The following is a 17,967-nucleotide window of genomic DNA, read 5'->3' as shown; positions in this document are numbered from 1 at the left end:
CTTGAGTCGCATTGTTAACACAACTGAACTTGGGGGCCGCATAATATAAAGAAATATCTATGGCATACCTTTTTAAAAAAAAAAAGAAGTAATTTTTAGATGATAAATATTGCATAAACACAATATATTAGAATATACTAATAACAACAATGGATTAGATTTTATCTAATCCATTTTATTTGAGCCCGGGGATTTGCTGCTTAATGTCGGCATTGTGCTCTTGCAAGAATTAACTCGGGAAATTGTGCAAAATTCTCGGGAAAACAGGTTATCATAAATAGAATATTCACACCTATGTTCCAGTGTTTTCGATTTAAAAGACGTAACAAGCTTCCATCCTTACATTCCCATAATGCGGAGTCACAAATGAGCCTTTAAAGACTTGTAAGACCGTCTGCTGCCTGTCTGGGTCCCGCTTGCTACCACCAAATCTAAAAGGACAACAAAAGTGTCAGAAAGAGGAGCAAAAGTCATTACTGCTTCTTGGTGATGAGACGACATGATGCTCGCTGACAACCTTCAGCAATGACTGAGTTGGCTTGCAGCTATATACTGTCGAGCTGTTGCCATGACATCTGGAATTTGCAAAGAAATCTTGGCGGCTTTTGGTGCGAGAGCTAAGCTGACAGCTACTGCATTAAAGATGTGAAAATACGCCACCAAAACAAAACACTGACACATGCTTTGTATGAGGGATCCTGTCAACATACCGAGCAGCTGCTACTGCTTTTTCAGTAGGGATGATTTCGAAAATAATGGTTCTTCGGGATACAAGTATAGTTGGTTCTGTGATGGAGCTCTAACCTACCTTCTTCCAACCCGAGGGTCCCTGGTTCAATCCCCACCTAGTACCAATCTCGTCACGTCCGTTGTGTCCTGAGCAAGACACTTCACCCTTGCTCCTGATGGGTGCTGGTTAGCGCCTTGCATGGCAGCTCCCTCCCATCAGTGTGTGTTAATGTGTAAATGTGGAAGTAGTGTCAAAGCGCTTTGAGTACCTTGAAGGTAGAAAAGCGCTATACAAGTACAACCCATTTATTATTTATTTATATGGTGCTTTTCTATAATTAGATACTCAAAGCGCTCACGGAGAAGTGGGAAAAGCCCCCCACGTGACGACAGGGCACCATGTTTGCTACCGACTTGGAAACCGGGTTGTCCATAGTCTCTCCATACACGGCTCCGGTTAATTGTGTGTTGGCTAGTCCAGTGTTTTTCAAACTTTTTTGAGCCAAGGCACATTTTTTGCGTTGAAAAAATCCGGAAGCACACCACCAGCAGAAACCGTTAAAAAACCTATCTCGGTTGACGTAAAAAGTCGCTGTCACAATTGCTGGATATGACTTTAAAGCATAACCAAGCATGCATCACTATAGCTGTTGTCTCAAAGTAGGTGTACTGTCACCACCTGTCACATCATGCCCTGACTTATTTGGACTTTTTTGCTATTTTCCTGCGTGTACTGTTTTAGTTCTCGTCTTGTGCTCCTTTTTTGGTGGCTTTTTCTCTTTTTTGGTATTTTCCTGTAGCAGTTTCATATCTTTTTTTGAGCGATATTTCCCGCATCTACTTTGTTTTTATCCTTCTTCGTGGAGACATTGTTAATCGTGATGTCATGTTCGGATGTACATTGTTGACGCCGTCTTTGCTCCACAGTAAGTCTTTGCTGTCGTCCGGCATTCTGTTTTTTGTTTACTTTGTAGCCAGTTCAGTTTTAGTTTCGTTCTGCATAGCCTTCCCTAAGCTTCAATGCCTTTTCTTAAAAGAACTCACCTGTTATTTATTTTTGGTTTAAGCATCAGCCACCGTTTTACCTGCACGCTGCCTCTCACTGTTTCCGACATCTACAAAGCAATTAGCTACCGGCTGCCACCTACTGATATGGAAGAGTATTACACGGTTACTCTGCCGAGCTTTAGACAGAACTGAAATTTAACAACAACACATTTTTTGCAGACTATAATTACTGGTTTGCAAAAAATATTTTTAACCCAAATAGGTAAAATTAAATAATCTAGTGTGCCGCGGCACAGTGGTTGAAAAACACCGGGCTCGTCAGGTTAGTCTTTGCTGTCTGGTCTTTTGTTGTGCTCTAAAAAGTGTTAATACTGTAAGTATTGTACTTATTACACACCAACTGTTTAAAGGTAATGTGAATTTTAGTTTTAGTTTCAATTAACAAATTAGGAGGTGTTGAAATCGCCATGCGAAATCGCTAATGCTAATCAGTAGCATGTGATGATGTAAATTAGCATCAAGCTGGCGCATTTTTGGGAAAAGTGGAACCTTACTTGCGCAGGAGCATTTTTTGAGTCGATTTCTTTGTCGGCATTTAAAATTGCAACATTAGCTAGAGCAGACCTGGGCAAATTAAGGCCCAGGGGCCACATGTGGCCTGTTAAGTATTTCAATCTTGCCCGCCGGACATTCCCAAATATTTTTTTTAGATGTATAAGATGGCAACTGTAGCTGCCATTATGATGTGAAGTGATGTTTTCAAATGACCGTAAGTCTTGAACTATACAAAGTATTTAAAGGCCTACTGAAACCCACTACTACCGAACACGCAGTCTGATAGTTTATATATCAATGATGAAATATTAACATTGCAACACATGCCAGTATGGCCGGTTTAGTTTAGTAAATTGCAATTTAAAAAATGTCGCGCGGAAGTATAATGCTAAAACGTCGCGGTATGATGACGCGTGCGCGGGACGTCACGCATTGTAGAGGACATTTTGTTCCAGCACCGTTCCCAGCTATAAGTCGTCTCTTTTCATCGCATAATTCCACAGTATTATAGACATCTGTGTTGCTGAATCTTTTGCAATTTGTTCAATGAATAATGGAGACGTCAAAGAAGAAAGCTGTAGGTGGGAAGCGGTGTATTGCGGCCGCCTTTAGCAACACAAAACACAGCCGGTGCTTAATTGTTTACATTCCCGAAAGATGATGGTGAAGCTTTATGGAACAGAGCGGTCAAGCGAACACGGTTGGATTGGACCACACACACAAAGTACAGTGTATTATGCAGCGATCATTTCGAAAGATCGTGTTTCGAAGAGGGTCCCTAGCGAAGGGTAGAGATGGGCATCACCACCACCCGTCGACTGGTGCTGAAGAAAGGTGCGGGGCAGACCTTCAGGTTGTACAGGTACGACCATATAATCTCACTAAAACACTAGTAACACAATAAGCAGATAAGGGATTTTCCAGAATTATCCTAGTAAATTTGTCTGATAACATTTGAATCGCTCCCACTGTATAGTCTTTTTTTTTTCTAGTCCTTCACTCTCACTTTCCTCACGCACAAATCTTTCATCCTCGCTCAAATTAATGGGGAAATCGTCGCTTTCCCGGTCCGAATCGCTCTTGCTGCTGGTGGCCATGATTGTAAACAATGTGCAGATTTGAGGAGCTCCACAACCCGTGACGTCACGCACACATCGTCTGCTACTTCCGGTACAAGCCAGGCTTTTTTATTAGCGACCAAAAAGTTCTCTACTAAATCCTATGACACATAGAATGGACATGCTATCCCCATTTAAATAAGAAAATCTCATTTCAGTAGGCCTTTAAATGGTTGGAAACTGCGCTTTTGCATGATATAATAGTTACTATGCTCATCTAATTAGTTACTGTGGTCATCTAAGTCACAGCAGCTCAGACGAGGCACCAAGCAGTGTGGGTGGGGAGCGTTTCCACAGAATGCCAGCCTGAAATGTGGGTGTCAGGGACAGACGTGGAAGGAGATTTTCACAACAAAGTTATAAAGCTTAGTTATATATCAGATTGTATATTGTATTTTTACCCTTTGCCTTCATACTTCGCTGTTTGTCACACGTTTTATGCGTTTTTGTCGCATTTCACTTGATTGTAAAATATGTCGATCGAGAGGGGGTGTGACGTTCATATGTTGTCAATATTCAGTGTTTTATCGTTCATAGAAAAATTTAAAATTCCATTCTGTTTTTTAAGGCGGTTTGTCAAAACTTTTGTAGCATTCAATCATAAATGGGTTGTACTTGTATAGCGCTTTTCTACCTTCAAGGTACTCAAAGCGCTTTGACACTACTTCCACATTTACCCATTCACACACACATTCACACACTGATGGAGGGAGCTGCCATGCAAGGCGCCAACCAGGACCCATCAGGAGCAAGGGTGAAGTGTCTTGCTCAGGACACAACGGACGTGACGAAGTTGGTACTAGGTGGGAATTGAACCAGGGACCCTCGGGTTGTGCACGGCCACTCTCCCACTGCGCCACGCCGTCCCTACATGAAAACTTATATGGGTAATCAAATATGGTAAAAAAAACATGCACTGAGACCGCACTAAGTAAACCTTAAACTGAAAGGTACAATGTATAAGTAAAATAAAAAATACCGTCCACAATTTACGAATAAAAACGGCAAAGTATAGCTAACACAAAACAAATGCTGTACATATTTACATACACACCCAATGTCTTATTTGCCCATTTCCATCTTGAGAATTTCCGATTTCACCAATCTTGCAGCCACCTCAAACTTGTCGACGGCCTCGTTTACAAGTACAACCCATTCAATCAGACATTAATGTGAGGTTTTGTATTAGTGTCCCTAAAAATAGATATACCGTCCCCCAGACTCATTTTTTCTCTAAATTTGGCCCCCCAGTCAAAATAATTGCCCAGGACTGACCTAGAGGTAGTTTGGGTTAGTCCGCTCTCAGTGCTGCTGGAGTGATCGCCGAGTGCTAAATGGCGTCACGCGCAACACGGCACCGTTGCAGTTTACATAAATCGGTTGGTGTCAAAAAAAAAAAAAGGTACTGGATTCGGTTTCAACCCCAACTCCATGTAATCATTTTTGCACCTGTCATTTTCTCCACGTTGTCGATCCACTGATTCTTCATGGTCTCAAAATGTTCGTATGCCGCCTGGTTGCCGGGGTTTCTCAGCAGGATCCGCGCGGCAGAAACCACCTGGAAAAGCAGCAGGTCAACTGGCCGCTCTGCTCGGGAGTGCCTTCAAACGGCCCTAAACACGAAGCGTTGATACCTGTGGCGTCAAGTCTCTGGTTGACTTGACGGCCGCCTGGATGCCCTCCACCGTGCTCTTGTTGGCGGTGCCCACGGCGGCCGCCTTCTCGGCCGTGGCGCCGAGCCTGTTGGCGTGGTTCTCGAAGTTAGCGGCCCTCTCCTCAAAGACCTAGACAAGAAGACTGAGATCAACAACGCAACAGGGAGGGATGTCGCTTGATTGATTGCAACACCCACCTCATCCCTGTTGGGCGCTTCCAAGGGGGCGGTGGCCGCCACCGCCAGCAGCTTGATGGGGGTGGTGGTGTCGCTGAAGATGTCCGAAACCTCCTGAGTCATCGCCTCTTGCATTTTGCCTTTGAGGTCCTTTGTGGAGGACAAGCAGATGTTACACCTTTGTGACATTAAAGTTAAGTTAAAGTACCAATGATTGTCATACACACACATTAGGTGTGGCAAAATTATTCTCTGCATTTGACCCATCACCCTTGATCACCCCCTGGGAGGTGAGGGGAGCAGTGAGCAGCAGCGTTGGCCACGCCTGGGAATCATTCTTGGCGATTTAAAGGCCTACTGAAACCCACTACTAGCGACCACGCAGTCGGATAGTTTATGTATCAATGATGAAATCTTAACATTGCAACACATGCCAATACGGCCGGTTTAGTTTACTAAATTACAATTTTAAATTTCCCGCGGAGTTTCTTGTTGAAAACGTCGCGGAATGATGACGCGTGTTTGTGACGTCTCGGGTTGGAGGGGACATATTAGCCCAGCACCACTTACGGCTAAAAGTCGTCTCTCTCCATCGCATAATTACACAGTAATTTGGACATCTGTGTTGCTGAATCTTTTGCAATTTGTTCAATTAATAATGGAGACGTCAAAGAAGAATGCTGTTGGTGGAAAGCGGTGGATTGCAGCTGCCTTTAGCACCGAAACACAACCGGTATTTGTTTGTTGTGAAGCTTTAACACAGAGCGGTCAAGCAATGTTTCTCTACGTCAACCAGCAAGTTTTTGGATGGGAAAATTGTGATATTAAGTCGGCTCTTACCGGAGACTTCAGTGGATTATGCGACCTCATCCTACAGCTCAAAAAGGCAGCTGTGATCTTGGCTCCTCGGCTTCTCTCAGAGACATTGGCGTTCACCGCAGCCATCCGATTTTCAGGTATGACTTTACAATCTCACTAAAACACTATTAACACAATAAGCAGATAAGGGATCTTCCAGAATGATCCTAGTAAATGTGTCTAATAACAACTGAAACGCATACACTGCCGCCGCCTGGAGCCGTCGCCTTATCTTTCTTTTTTTTTTGTGCCTCACTCTAACTTTCCTCATCCACTAATCTTTCATGCTCGCTCAAATTAATGGGGAAATTGTCGCTTTCTCGGTCCAAAAAGCTCTAGCTGCTGCTGGCTATGATTGTAAACATTGTGAGGATGTGAGGAGCTCCACAACCCGTGACGTCACGCGCTCACCGTCTTCTACTTCCTGTACAGGCAAGGCTTTTTTATTAGCGACCAAAAGTTGCAAACTTTATCGTCGATGTTCTCTACTAAATCCTTTTAGCAAAAATATGGCAATATCGCGAAATGATCAAGTATGACACATAGAATGGACCTGCTATCCCCGTTTAAATAAGAAAATCTCATTTCAGTAGGCCTTCAACCCCCAATTCCAACCCTTGATGCTGAGTGCCAATGGGGGGTATCTGTAGTAAGACGAGGTGGGGGCTATTCCGGACATTTTGATGTCGATTGGAAAAAAGTGCTCTGCCGTTTTTAAAAACCTGCTGCAAAAATGCTAATGAAAGCTCCTCTATGGCGACTTCGAACCAAACCTGTTTTTAGTCTGTTTATTTAATACAGGGGTCCCCAAAATCTGGCCCGCGGGAAGTCCCAAGTTAACAAAAATACTTTTCAGCAACCCCCGCGACCCAAAAAGGGACAAGGGGTAGAAAATGGATGGATAGATGGATTTATTTTTATTTATTTTTTTAATTATTATTTTTCAAAATATCTCCTTTCTAATCCATTTTCTACGGCTTGTTACTCTTGGTGTCTCCTAAAAATGCGTTTGGGGACAGCGTGTCGCGGTTGGGAGAGAGTGGCCGTGCCAGCAACCTGAGGGTTCCTGGTTCGATCCCCGCCTTCTACCAACCAAGTAACATCCGTTGTATCCTTGAGCAAGACACTTCACCCTTGCTCCTGATGGCTCGTGGTTAGCAACCTGCATGGCAGCTCCCGCCATCAGTGTGTGAATGTGGAAATAGTGTCAAAGCGCTTCGAGTACCTTGAAGCTAGAAAAGCGGTAACCCATTTACAACGTGACATCATCGTGCGCGGAATATATAGAAAACAATGCCTTTTAATGTCACTCACTATACACAGGTACAATGACATAAAAAAAAAAAAAGTTTTAAATCAAATAAAATATTCAAACAAACATTTTTACAAAGTGATCGCTGTAGACACAAGAGGTCCGATAGTTTTCCAAAACATTGAGTGATATTTTTAGGAGCCGTTTTCTTTGACGCTTTTATTTCTTCCTGACTTTATTACCTTTATGAACCACTTCTTTCGAAAACTATGACAGCTCTTTGTATTTGTCTATTTTAACGACTCTAACACCCAAGAAAAGAAACAGCAATACGGCATTTTCTAATCGAACTCTGCACTCACTTGTTTTAATGCTACACTTAAGATGGCTGATTATCATGTGAATTAAATCGCAAAGGATAAGAACAGACGTGACGTCGCAACTCAGCAATTGATACAATCCATACCATGAATTGATTAACGTGGACCCTGACTTAAGCAAGTTGGAAAACCTACAGTATTCGGGTGTTACCATTTAGTGGTCAATTGTACAGTACTGAGCAATCTACTAATAAAAGTTTCAATCAATCATCTTGATAGCTTTGCCCAGCCCTTGGCATGTGCTGTTCTTGCTTGTATATCTGCTGATAGCCAGCAGAGGGGGCTGTTAGGCTGTGGTTGAACGCTACTGGTGCAGCTGGAGACATCATAATCTTACTTTCAAGGCTTCCTGTAGCTGATGAGCCACGGCGCGAGCCTGAGGGGAGTCGCCTTCGCCCCGAGCCGCCAGATCGGCCAGCTGCGCCATGAGCTGCTCCACATGCTCGCATCTGCCCAGAAGATCCTGCCTGGCGGGGCCCGGCAGGGCGTTGGCCAGCCTGCGGCCTTCGGCCACCAGCCCGCGGATGGCCGCCTGGCCTGATCGCGCATAGGAAATATTGAGTTAAGAAGATAAATGAGTAGGAAAGCTAGAGAAAGAAGACAGCACTGACCTACTCCGTTGTCGTCCATGTTGGGGTTGTCGATCCATCGCTGCGCCTGTTCGATCTTTCCTTCCAAGTGAACGTCGGCCTTGGCGGGCCTGCTGTTGGCCACGGCTTTGTTGGTCTTGGACTGGAGGTTCTGCAGGGCTGTCGCGATCTGTTTGGCTAAAGTCCTGGCTTCAGGAGTGTCACCTTTGCCCCTAGAACAGGAGGAGGAGTGTTTTATTTCATTCCAGATCCTCTGCATGAAATATTCCAATTGTGCAACTTGGCCAGAGATAAAAGAGTGCCGAGTGACACCTTAGGGCAGGGGTCGGCAACCCGAAATATCGAAAGAGCCATATTGGACCAAAAATACCCAAAAAAATCTGTCTGGAGCCGCAAAAAATGTAAAGCCTTAAATAAGTGTTAAAATGAAGGCAACACATAATGTAAGTGTCTATATTAGCTACGTCAGCCTACTATCAAAATGACTACGTGTCTCTGTTGACGGAAATGTAATATTTCAATCAATGTTTATTTATATAGCCCTAAATCACAAGTGTCTCAAAGGGCTGCAAAAGCCACGACATCCTCGGTCCAGATCCCACATCAGGGCAAGGAAAAAGTCAACCCAATGGGACAATGAGAAACCTTGGAGAGGACCGCAGATGTGACCCCCCCTACGACAACCGGTGCAATGGACGTGAAGTGGATCTAGCATATTATATTTATTCTACACATTTTTACAACATTGGAAAACATTACTAAAACAAGGCTTTTCAGGTGTGACAACTGGAAATTACTGGCTTAGAAAGGCGCAAGGTAAAAATGTGTGTGTGTTCAAATTGAAGGAAACGGAAAATACAAATAAAATGAGCTCAAATATACCTAAAATACGAGGCATAATGATGCAATATGTACATACAGCTGGCATAAAGAGCATGTTAGCATCGATTAGCTTACAGTCATGCAGGGACCAAATCTATCTGATTAGCACTCGACACAAGTCAGTAACATCAACAAAGCTCACCTTTTTGGATTCACGCACAGCATAAAACGTTTGATGGACAAATTGAGACAAATAAGGAGTGGCATAAAACATGCCTACTCAGTGGCCTAGTGGTTAGAGTGTCCGTCCTGAGATCGGTAGGTTGGGAGTTCAAACCCCGGCCGAGTCATACCAAAGAGTATAAAAATGGGACCCATTACCTCCCTGCTTGGCACTCAGCATCAAGGGTTGGAATTGGGGGTTAAATCACCAGAAATGATTCCCGGGCACTGCTGATGCCCACTGCTCCCCTCACCTCCCAGGGGGTGAACAAGGGGATGGGTCAATTGCAGAGGACAAATTTCACCACACCTAGTGTGTGTGTGACAATCCTTGGTACTTTCACTTTAACTAATGTCTTTCTGTGGCAGCATCAAGGAAAGTTGTACATGCAAACATGGGGCGGTATAGCTCGGTTGGTAGAGTGGCCGTGCCAGCAACTTGATGGTTGCAGGTTCGATTCCCGCTTCCGCCATCCTAGTCACTGCCGCTGTGTCCTTGGGCAGGACACTTTACTCACCTGCTCCCAGTGCCACGCACACTGGTCTAAATGTAACTTAGATATTGGGTTTCACTATGTAAAGCGCTTTGAGTGACTAGAGAAAAGCGCTATATAAATATAATTCACTTCACTTCACAAACAAACTATGGTGCATTCAAGGACTTAAATTAGGACAAAATGGTACGCGCCAAATACTCTCATCAGTGAAGCATGTTTAATGTAAACATTGTGATTTCTAATAATTAGGAAGGTTTGTTTCATGTTTGTCCTCCTACAGAAACCATATTAAAACAAAACAAATATTTTTTTCGTCATCTTTTTGTGAATCATATGTGAATTATATTTTTTGCCATTTTCATACATTTTTGAAAAAGCTCCAATGCCGCTTGTGGCTCGAAAGCCGCGCGTCGCCGACCCCCGCCTTAGGGGGAGCGATCAAAACCCACTGAGAGCTCCAACTTACTGTCTTCTGAGGTCAGACAGCTTGGCGGTCATGCCTGCGATCTCAGCAATCGACCGCAGGATGTCGTCTCTTTCTTTGGGGTCCTCGCACATGTCGGCAATCTTCTTGGCCTCCATCAGGAGGGCCTTGATGTTCTCCTCCCCCTCCGGACCCCCGTTGGGATCAGCCAGCCAGTTCTGTAACGAGCAAAGAAAACATAAAAATCCCTCCCCTCCAGAGCCAAGTAGTTTTCAAAAAGGGTGGGTGGACTGGCCTGCGCCGCGTCGATTCTCTTAGCGATGGCCTGCTTGGAGTTAGTCATGGCTTCCAGCTTGCGAGCGGCATTTTCTACCTTGCCAGTCAGGACGTCCAGGCCCTGGGAAACCTGCTGGGCTTTATGCATAGCAGCCGGAGACGCCCCCTGACCTCTGGGGGTGGACAGAAAAACGGCGAGCTAAACTAAAGTGTGCTACATGGGGGATTTATCTCAGGTGTGTGTACCTGGCCCTCATTTCTGACACCTGGTCGGTCATCTGACCCAAAGTCTTGGCCGTGGCCAAGATGTCTCTGCGCTCCCGACCGGCGCACAATTCCCCGACTTTGCCGGCTTCGTCCAGGATCTGTCGGACGGCCTGTTCCCCTGCGTCGCCTGTGAGGACGAGACTGTGTCAGACAACAGCTGCGCAAAATAACAAGTGTGAATTGAAGTGTTTCGTACCCGGTGGCGCATTTGGGTCGCGCAGCCAGTTCTTGGCCTGAGCCATCTTGGAATCGATAAGCCCCAGAGCTCGTTTCATGGCTTCTGTGTCCTTTGGGGGGACGACAGGGACAGTAAAACACGGCCAGATTAGATGAAGAACTCAAACACACTTCAACAACCTGATACAGTGGAACCTATTTTAGAAATGAAATGAACTTTTTTTGATTTTAGCAAATGGCTGCAATGAAAAAAAGAATCAACATTTTTAAAAGGGGGGTGAATACTTTCCGTACCCACTGTATATACAAAGATATACCGTATGTACTGTATGTATATAATGTATATTTTTGTGTACATATATATATATATATATATATATATATATATATATACACACACACACACACACACATATACATATATATAATGTGTATATATATATATAAATATATATATATATATTATAATATACACAGACACACACACCATATTTTCCGGAGTATAGAGCGCATGTATATATGTATATATATATACATGCGCTCTATACTCCGGAAAATATGGTGTGTGTATCTGTGTATGTATATATATATATATATATATATATATATATATATATATATATATATATTAGTTTTTTAATGTTTTAGTGTTTTGTTTTTTAATGTTTTGTATTGTGTTTCTATATGTTTAATGGATGTTAAGGTCTGCAATAAAGATTTATGGTGGTGATGATGATATATGCACACATACATATATACATACACATACATATGTACATACATATACATACACGTATACACACATACATACTGTACCTATACATGTGCACACACATAAATACATATATATATACACATACATATATATTCATACACATATACATAAATATATGTATAAACATATACACACAAATATATAGGTATACACATTTTTACATGTACACATACACATGAATACACATATATACACCTATATACACATATACAGTATATATATGTATATATATATATACATAAATACACATACATATTGATACACATTTCTGCATACACACACATATACAGTATATACACATATATATATATTTATGCATATATACATATATTTCTACATATATACAGTATATACATATACACATATGTGTATATTATATACACACATATATATATGTGTGTGTATGTGTGTACATATATATGTATATATATATACATATATATATATATATATGTGTGTGTGTGTGTGTGTACATATATAAGCACACATATATACATACAGATACATACATACACACACAACAAAGAGGGCTAAACACTTTTGCAAAGCAATTTTTAGTAATCAGCAGAAGAAAATGAGTTTGTCCACATAGTCAACTAAAACAGGTTCCACTGTACCATCCAAGTTCACCACACGATAAGTGCAGTAAAACTTCAGGCTTTCTGTGTTAATGAGTCCTGCAAAAAGCATGTGGTGCGGGGATGAGTTTAACATGTGCTCTCGTTTGAACGTCCCAATGACTCATTGACATGGAGCGGATCACTCCTGGTTTTCAAGCCACGTGTTAAAGCACCCACGCACCGTTTATCCGGGTAAGCAAAGTCCAGGTGCAACGCCACGAACACGTCAGGCACAACCGCATGCCGCCGCCATCATCATTGTGACCATCGGCAAGAGCGAGCGTGAAAGCCAAACGACTCGCCATCGGAGTGCAGTCCACTCTGGGCGCAAAGCGCAGTCAGCGGACGAGTTCGTTTTTTTTTTATTTGTTTCATTTAAAAAAAGGGCCCAAAAATCCCCTTTCCGTGGTGCAGTTTGGACGACAACGACGACGACTCTTCCGCACCACTGCAAGACTACAACAGGAAACATGTAAAACCCAATCGGTGCATCAACAATACACAAGATCGGGTGAAGACGTGCATGGGCTTGATGATACCCGAGACCTCCTCATGATGCCAACTACAGTTAAACATTCCTTCCTCTTCAACACACACAACCTTATTAGCAACACAATTCCAATTCCGATGCCAAAGCACACGAAGGGCATCACAAAGCACAAGGCAGCACACTTTGTTTTCAAAACAACAACAAAAAAACACTCATAAAACACACACATCATGGCTGACACATGCTGCTGCTGCACAACAAGTGAGAGAGAAAGAGGAGAGGTGAGGCTTACCTTCTACATGGGGTGAAGGGAGAAAGGAACAGTAACAAAAAAAAAGAAAAACAAAAAAAAGGAAAGAAGAAGAACCACATAAATACACAACATTCATCCCAAAGTAGCACCGAGAACAAAAACAAAGAAAGAGCAGAGAAAGTGATGAGACAGAAGAAGTACTTAACCCAGCATTTGAAATGAAGATTATACCAATGGTGATGAAGTGGAAGGTGTGTTCAAGTACACAGTCAAAAAAACTGAAATAAAGCTTACTTATTGTTATCGAACAGCAGACCTGAGTGGATCCTCAGAATTTGTTGACCTCTGTTTGGATTTCAAATTATTTTTCCCATCCCAACAACAAATAGCATGAATTCATTCTCGGGCTCAAACTTTTCGCTCGGTAGTTGGTCATGTACAGTAAGTGCAAAATGAAGCTATACAAGTAACGGTTATTGGTAAGTACTGTTTTGGGCTTTTTTAACATTGCCAGTCATTTTTTACTGTCAGGAGTAGGGATGGGTACCTTTCAAATTTCAACCCATACAGCAGGGGTCACCAACGCTGTGCCCGCGGGCACCACGTAACCCGTAAGGACCAGATGAGTCGCCCGCTGGCCTGTTCTGAAAATAGCTCAAATAGCAGCACTTACCAGTGAGCTGCCTCTATTTTTTAAATTGTATTTATTTACTAGCAAGCTGGTCTCGCTTTGCTCGACAATCTTTAATTCTAAGAGAGACAAAACTCAAATAGAATTTGAAAATCCAATAAAATATTTTAAAGACTTGGTCTTCACTTGTTTAAATAAATGTATTTATCTTTTTACTTTGCTTTTTATAACTTTCAGAAAGACAATTTTAGAGAAAAAAATACAACCTTAAAAATGATTTTAGGAATTTTAAACACATTTGCCTTTTTACCTTTTAAATTCCTTTCTCTTCTATCCTGACAATTTAAATCAATGTTCAAGTAAATTTTTTTTTTTTTATTGTAAAGAATAATAAATACCTGTGAGCAGTGGTTCCTTCTTTATATTTTCAATTTTGGTGACGGGTGCTAATATTTTCTCTACCATGTTAAAAGAGGGGTGTCAAACTTGTTTTTATTGAGGGCCACATTGCAGTTATGGTTGCCCTCAGAGGGCCGTTTTTAACCTTTTTGACAATGAGTAATATATATATATATATATATATATATATATATACATACATACATAAACAATATATTTTTTTACATAAGCTGCAAAAAATCATTTAAATTTTATTTTAAAAACTGGTAGCTCAGTCACCAGCATTTTACAATAAAAGCAGTGGTTTTTTACAGCATATGAAAAAATTTAATAAAAGGAATGCAATGGAAAAACAATACCAATGTTTTTAGCGGTAAAATTTGAGCAACAGAGCTGCCGTTTTTTTTTTTTTACTGTAAAATCTTGTGGTTTTAATTTTTTGTTGTTGTTTTTTTAATGTTTTAGTGTCTTACTGTATATGGAAAAAAACAGTACCAAAGTTGACTTTACGGAATTTAACCGTAAAATCTATTGTCAATTTTACAGTCTACAATTTGATTAAAAGTGTAATTCGAAATCATTAGTCAAGCAAATATTTAAGTACAATATCTATCTTTATTTGAACAATATAAGATAAGTTATTTTTGGAAGGCATGATAATGTAATAATTTGATTTTGATAATATTGAATTTGAAGAGATGTGCAATTGCATGCCGTACATGACTTTTAATGTCAAAAGGAAAAGAACAAATATAATTTGTAAAAAAAGATTAAGCATTTTATTAAAGCATATTATTTCCGGGCCACATAAAATAATCTGGTGGGCCAGATTTGGCCCCCGGGGCCTTGAGTTGGACACCTGTATGTTTAAAATATACAACGCTTACCATACAGTATATGCTTTTTAATATTCAAGACAAATCTGACATATGCAGTAGAGTGTTTCTTTCTTTCTTTTATTAAATTGCTGAGCCCATATCAGATAGGTTTGAGTGTTTTTTAATAATAATAATTAAATGTCGCCCCTAAAAACGTGGCTGATGTCATCCATGACAGCCAGCAGCGAGGACGCCAGTCATGCTGTGCACGCCGTCCTCCGCACCAGCACACTTTAAGTACTTCTGTATTAAATGGTAAAAAAAAAGAGAAAGAAGTAAATGAATTTGTGTACCTTGTTAGCCCAGGCGTCCTCGTCCCAGGACGTGAGCTGCAGCACTCGAATAATCTCGTTGATCTCCGCGCTCATTTTCTCGAACGTGAAGTTGCGGTTCTTCAAGGCCTCCTCCACGCCCTGGCCGCCGAACGTCTTTGTGGTCACGAAGATTTTGATACCTGGGGTACGAGCGGAGCGCTGAAAGGAAGCCGCGACGTGTCGGCCCGGTGATGGCCAGGCGATCTACCTGAGATGAGGATGGGCAGCAGCTCCTTGACCGTGTTCATGGAGTTGACCAGCATGACCCGGTGCTCCTGGTGGGTCAGCTCCTGTTGTCGCTCGTCGATCATCTTGGCCATCTTGGTCATACCTGGACACCGCAAAGTACACGCGCAACTAAGTGGACAGTGATGAATTGATTAACGTGGACCCCGACTTAAACAAGCTGAAAAACTTATTCTGGTGTTACCATTTAGTGGTCAGTTGTACGGAATATGTACTGTACTGTGCAATCTACTAATAAAAGTTTCAATCAATCAATCCTAGACAAAGGTTGTCAAAAAACGTCCCGTGGGCTTTTTATCCGGCCTGTGATTTGAAAAAAAGCTTATGTTTTTGAATGAAAGAAACTGCTGTTCTGAATTTGTCCACTGGATGTCGCTATAGCAATTCTTTGTATCCCCTGCCAAGAGCGTGCATAACTTCAGAGGGGCGATAGACCTGGGCCTTATAAGACTTTGCAGCTAATTTTTTGATTTTTCTTTACTGATGGCCATAATAAAAAGTTAAAAACAAACAATTATGCAAAAAAAGTCAAGTTAAAGTTCCAATGACTGTCACACACACACAGACACACACAGACACACACACACACACACACACACACGAGGTGTGGTGAAATGTGTTTTCTGCATTTGACCCATCCCCTTGTTCACCCCCTGGGAGGCGAGGCACTTAGCCAGTGTTGCGTTTATGGCCACACAAAAAGTCGGACAACTCCAACACCACACAACGTGTAAACACCAGGTTGTAACCCTATGAGTCCTCAGATGTGTGCTTATCTTAATGACATTTATGAAGAATGTTAATCTAAGGATATTATTCATGAAATGTTGTCACTAGATTTCATAAGTGCTCATAGAAAGATGTATTTTACAGACAGAAAGTTACAGGAACTAAATGTGATCTCTGAAAGGGGGCAACATTTATTTTCAAGGCAGGACCCTAACCAGACATACAATACTAGCACAACGAGGATGTCGTTGTGGTTTGTGCAGCCCTTTGAGGCACTTGTGATTTAGGGCTATATAAATAAACATTGATTGATTGATTGATTGACATGAAAAACTGTTTTTGTTGGTGTTATTTACATTGGAAGAGGGCTACATAACTTACAGTACAGGCCAAAACTTTGGACAAACCTTCTCATTAATTGCATTTTCTTTATTTTCATGACTATTTACATTGTAGGTTGTCACTGAAGGCATCAAAACTATGAAAAAACACATGTGGAGTTATGTACTTAACAAAAAACATAGAAATAACTGAAAACATGTTTTATTTTCTACTTTCGTCAAAATAGCCACCCGTTGCTCTGATTACCGTTTTCCACACTCTTGGCATTCTCTCCATAAGCTTCAAGAGGTAGTCACCTGAAATGGTTTTCACTTCACAGGTGTCATAGTTGTGATGCCTTCAGTGACAATCTACAATGTAAATAGTCATGAAAATAAAGAAAACGCATTGAAATTAGAAGGTGTCCAAACGTTTGGCCTGTACTGTATATCCGAAAATAATTTAATAAAAATGACTGCTATCATTTTACTATTATAATAGAACATTAAAAATTGTTATGATGTCATGTTTGGGACATGTGTGATGCTGGTGTGGCCACATTGTGCAGGTCTGATGTTGCCCACATGTGCTCCACTAAATGCTCAGGTAGATTGTGCGTTTGCTCACACACAACAAATGAGAGGGAACATTGATTATGACTTGTACGTTTTCAGAATGTGACTAGTTTATTTTTGAACAAAGAAAACAATATGAAGTCGTCTTTATTTTTAAGTTATCATGCCATTACCAAACTGTCCCACTTGGGAATAGATTTTCCTCCATGTGGCCCCTGAGCTCAAATGAGTGTGACAGCACTGTCCTTGACGACTTTTCAGTGTGGACTGACCTGGTCCCAGGTTCTTTGTGTACGTGATCAGGTCCTCCATGGACTCCACCACCTCTGCTACAGTCAGGTACTCCAGGATCCCTTTGCAGACTCGGATTATTTTGCGAACCTACGTTGAAGACGGGACAGTCAGACCTTCTATTAGTTCAGCTTCTGCGGTAACTGGAGTAGGAGAGTAAAATAAATACCTCAGCCTCGTCAAAGGTCAGGAGCAGGTCTGAGGTTCCGGAGAGGATCCCCCGAGAGCCGTCGATGAGGTAGTCTCGAGCAGGAACCGAGTATGGGTCGCCTTTCAGCATGGATGCGGCCTTGACCAGCTTGGTGCACGCATTCTCCACCCTGTCGAACACCATATTTGACATAAGGTTGGCTTTTATATGGACATTAGTAATGCACTTGTTTGTCGCTCATGACAGCAGGGAGGCTCACAGGAAGTTGTTTAAGCCACAGGAGGCAGG

At 41.8% G+C, this 17,967-nt stretch overlaps 1 protein-coding gene across 2 annotated transcripts in view; it reads right to left on the bottom strand.

The window, feature by feature from the left end:
• LOC133558384 (vinculin) overlaps window positions 1-17,967 on the bottom strand; it is a 75,402-nt gene that overhangs the window by 12,017 nt on the left and 45,418 nt on the right. The window contains exons 3-15 of one of the 2 annotated variants that reach the window (XM_061909730.1): window positions 17,698-17,848; window positions 17,510-17,618; window positions 15,575-15,697; window positions 15,346-15,506; window positions 11,026-11,119; window positions 10,809-10,956; window positions 10,582-10,735; window positions 10,329-10,504; window positions 8,343-8,533; window positions 8,069-8,268; window positions 5,263-5,391; window positions 5,045-5,194; window positions 4,860-4,968 (exon numbers count right to left, since the gene is read on the bottom strand). In XM_061909730.1, the coding sequence (XP_061765714.1) occupies window positions 4,860-4,968; window positions 5,045-5,194; window positions 5,263-5,391; window positions 8,069-8,268; window positions 8,343-8,533; window positions 10,329-10,504; window positions 10,582-10,735; window positions 10,809-10,956; window positions 11,026-11,119; window positions 15,346-15,506; window positions 15,575-15,697; window positions 17,510-17,618; window positions 17,698-17,848 (1,895 nt within the window). The remainder of the gene's footprint in view (window positions 1-4,859; window positions 4,969-5,044; window positions 5,195-5,262; window positions 5,392-8,068; window positions 8,269-8,342; window positions 8,534-10,328; window positions 10,505-10,581; window positions 10,736-10,808; window positions 10,957-11,025; window positions 11,120-15,345; window positions 15,507-15,574; window positions 15,698-17,509; window positions 17,619-17,697; window positions 17,849-17,967) is intronic. The other variant, XM_061909731.1, reaches the window with a different exon arrangement.

Source organism: Nerophis ophidion, linkage group LG08 (genome assembly GCF_033978795.1).
Source record: "Nerophis ophidion isolate RoL-2023_Sa linkage group LG08, RoL_Noph_v1.0, whole genome shotgun sequence".
Taxonomy (NCBI): Eukaryota; Metazoa; Chordata; class Actinopteri; order Syngnathiformes; family Syngnathidae; genus Nerophis; species Nerophis ophidion.
The sequence above is the reverse complement of the archived record's forward strand: the minus strand, read 5'-3'. Positions and strand labels throughout refer to the sequence as shown.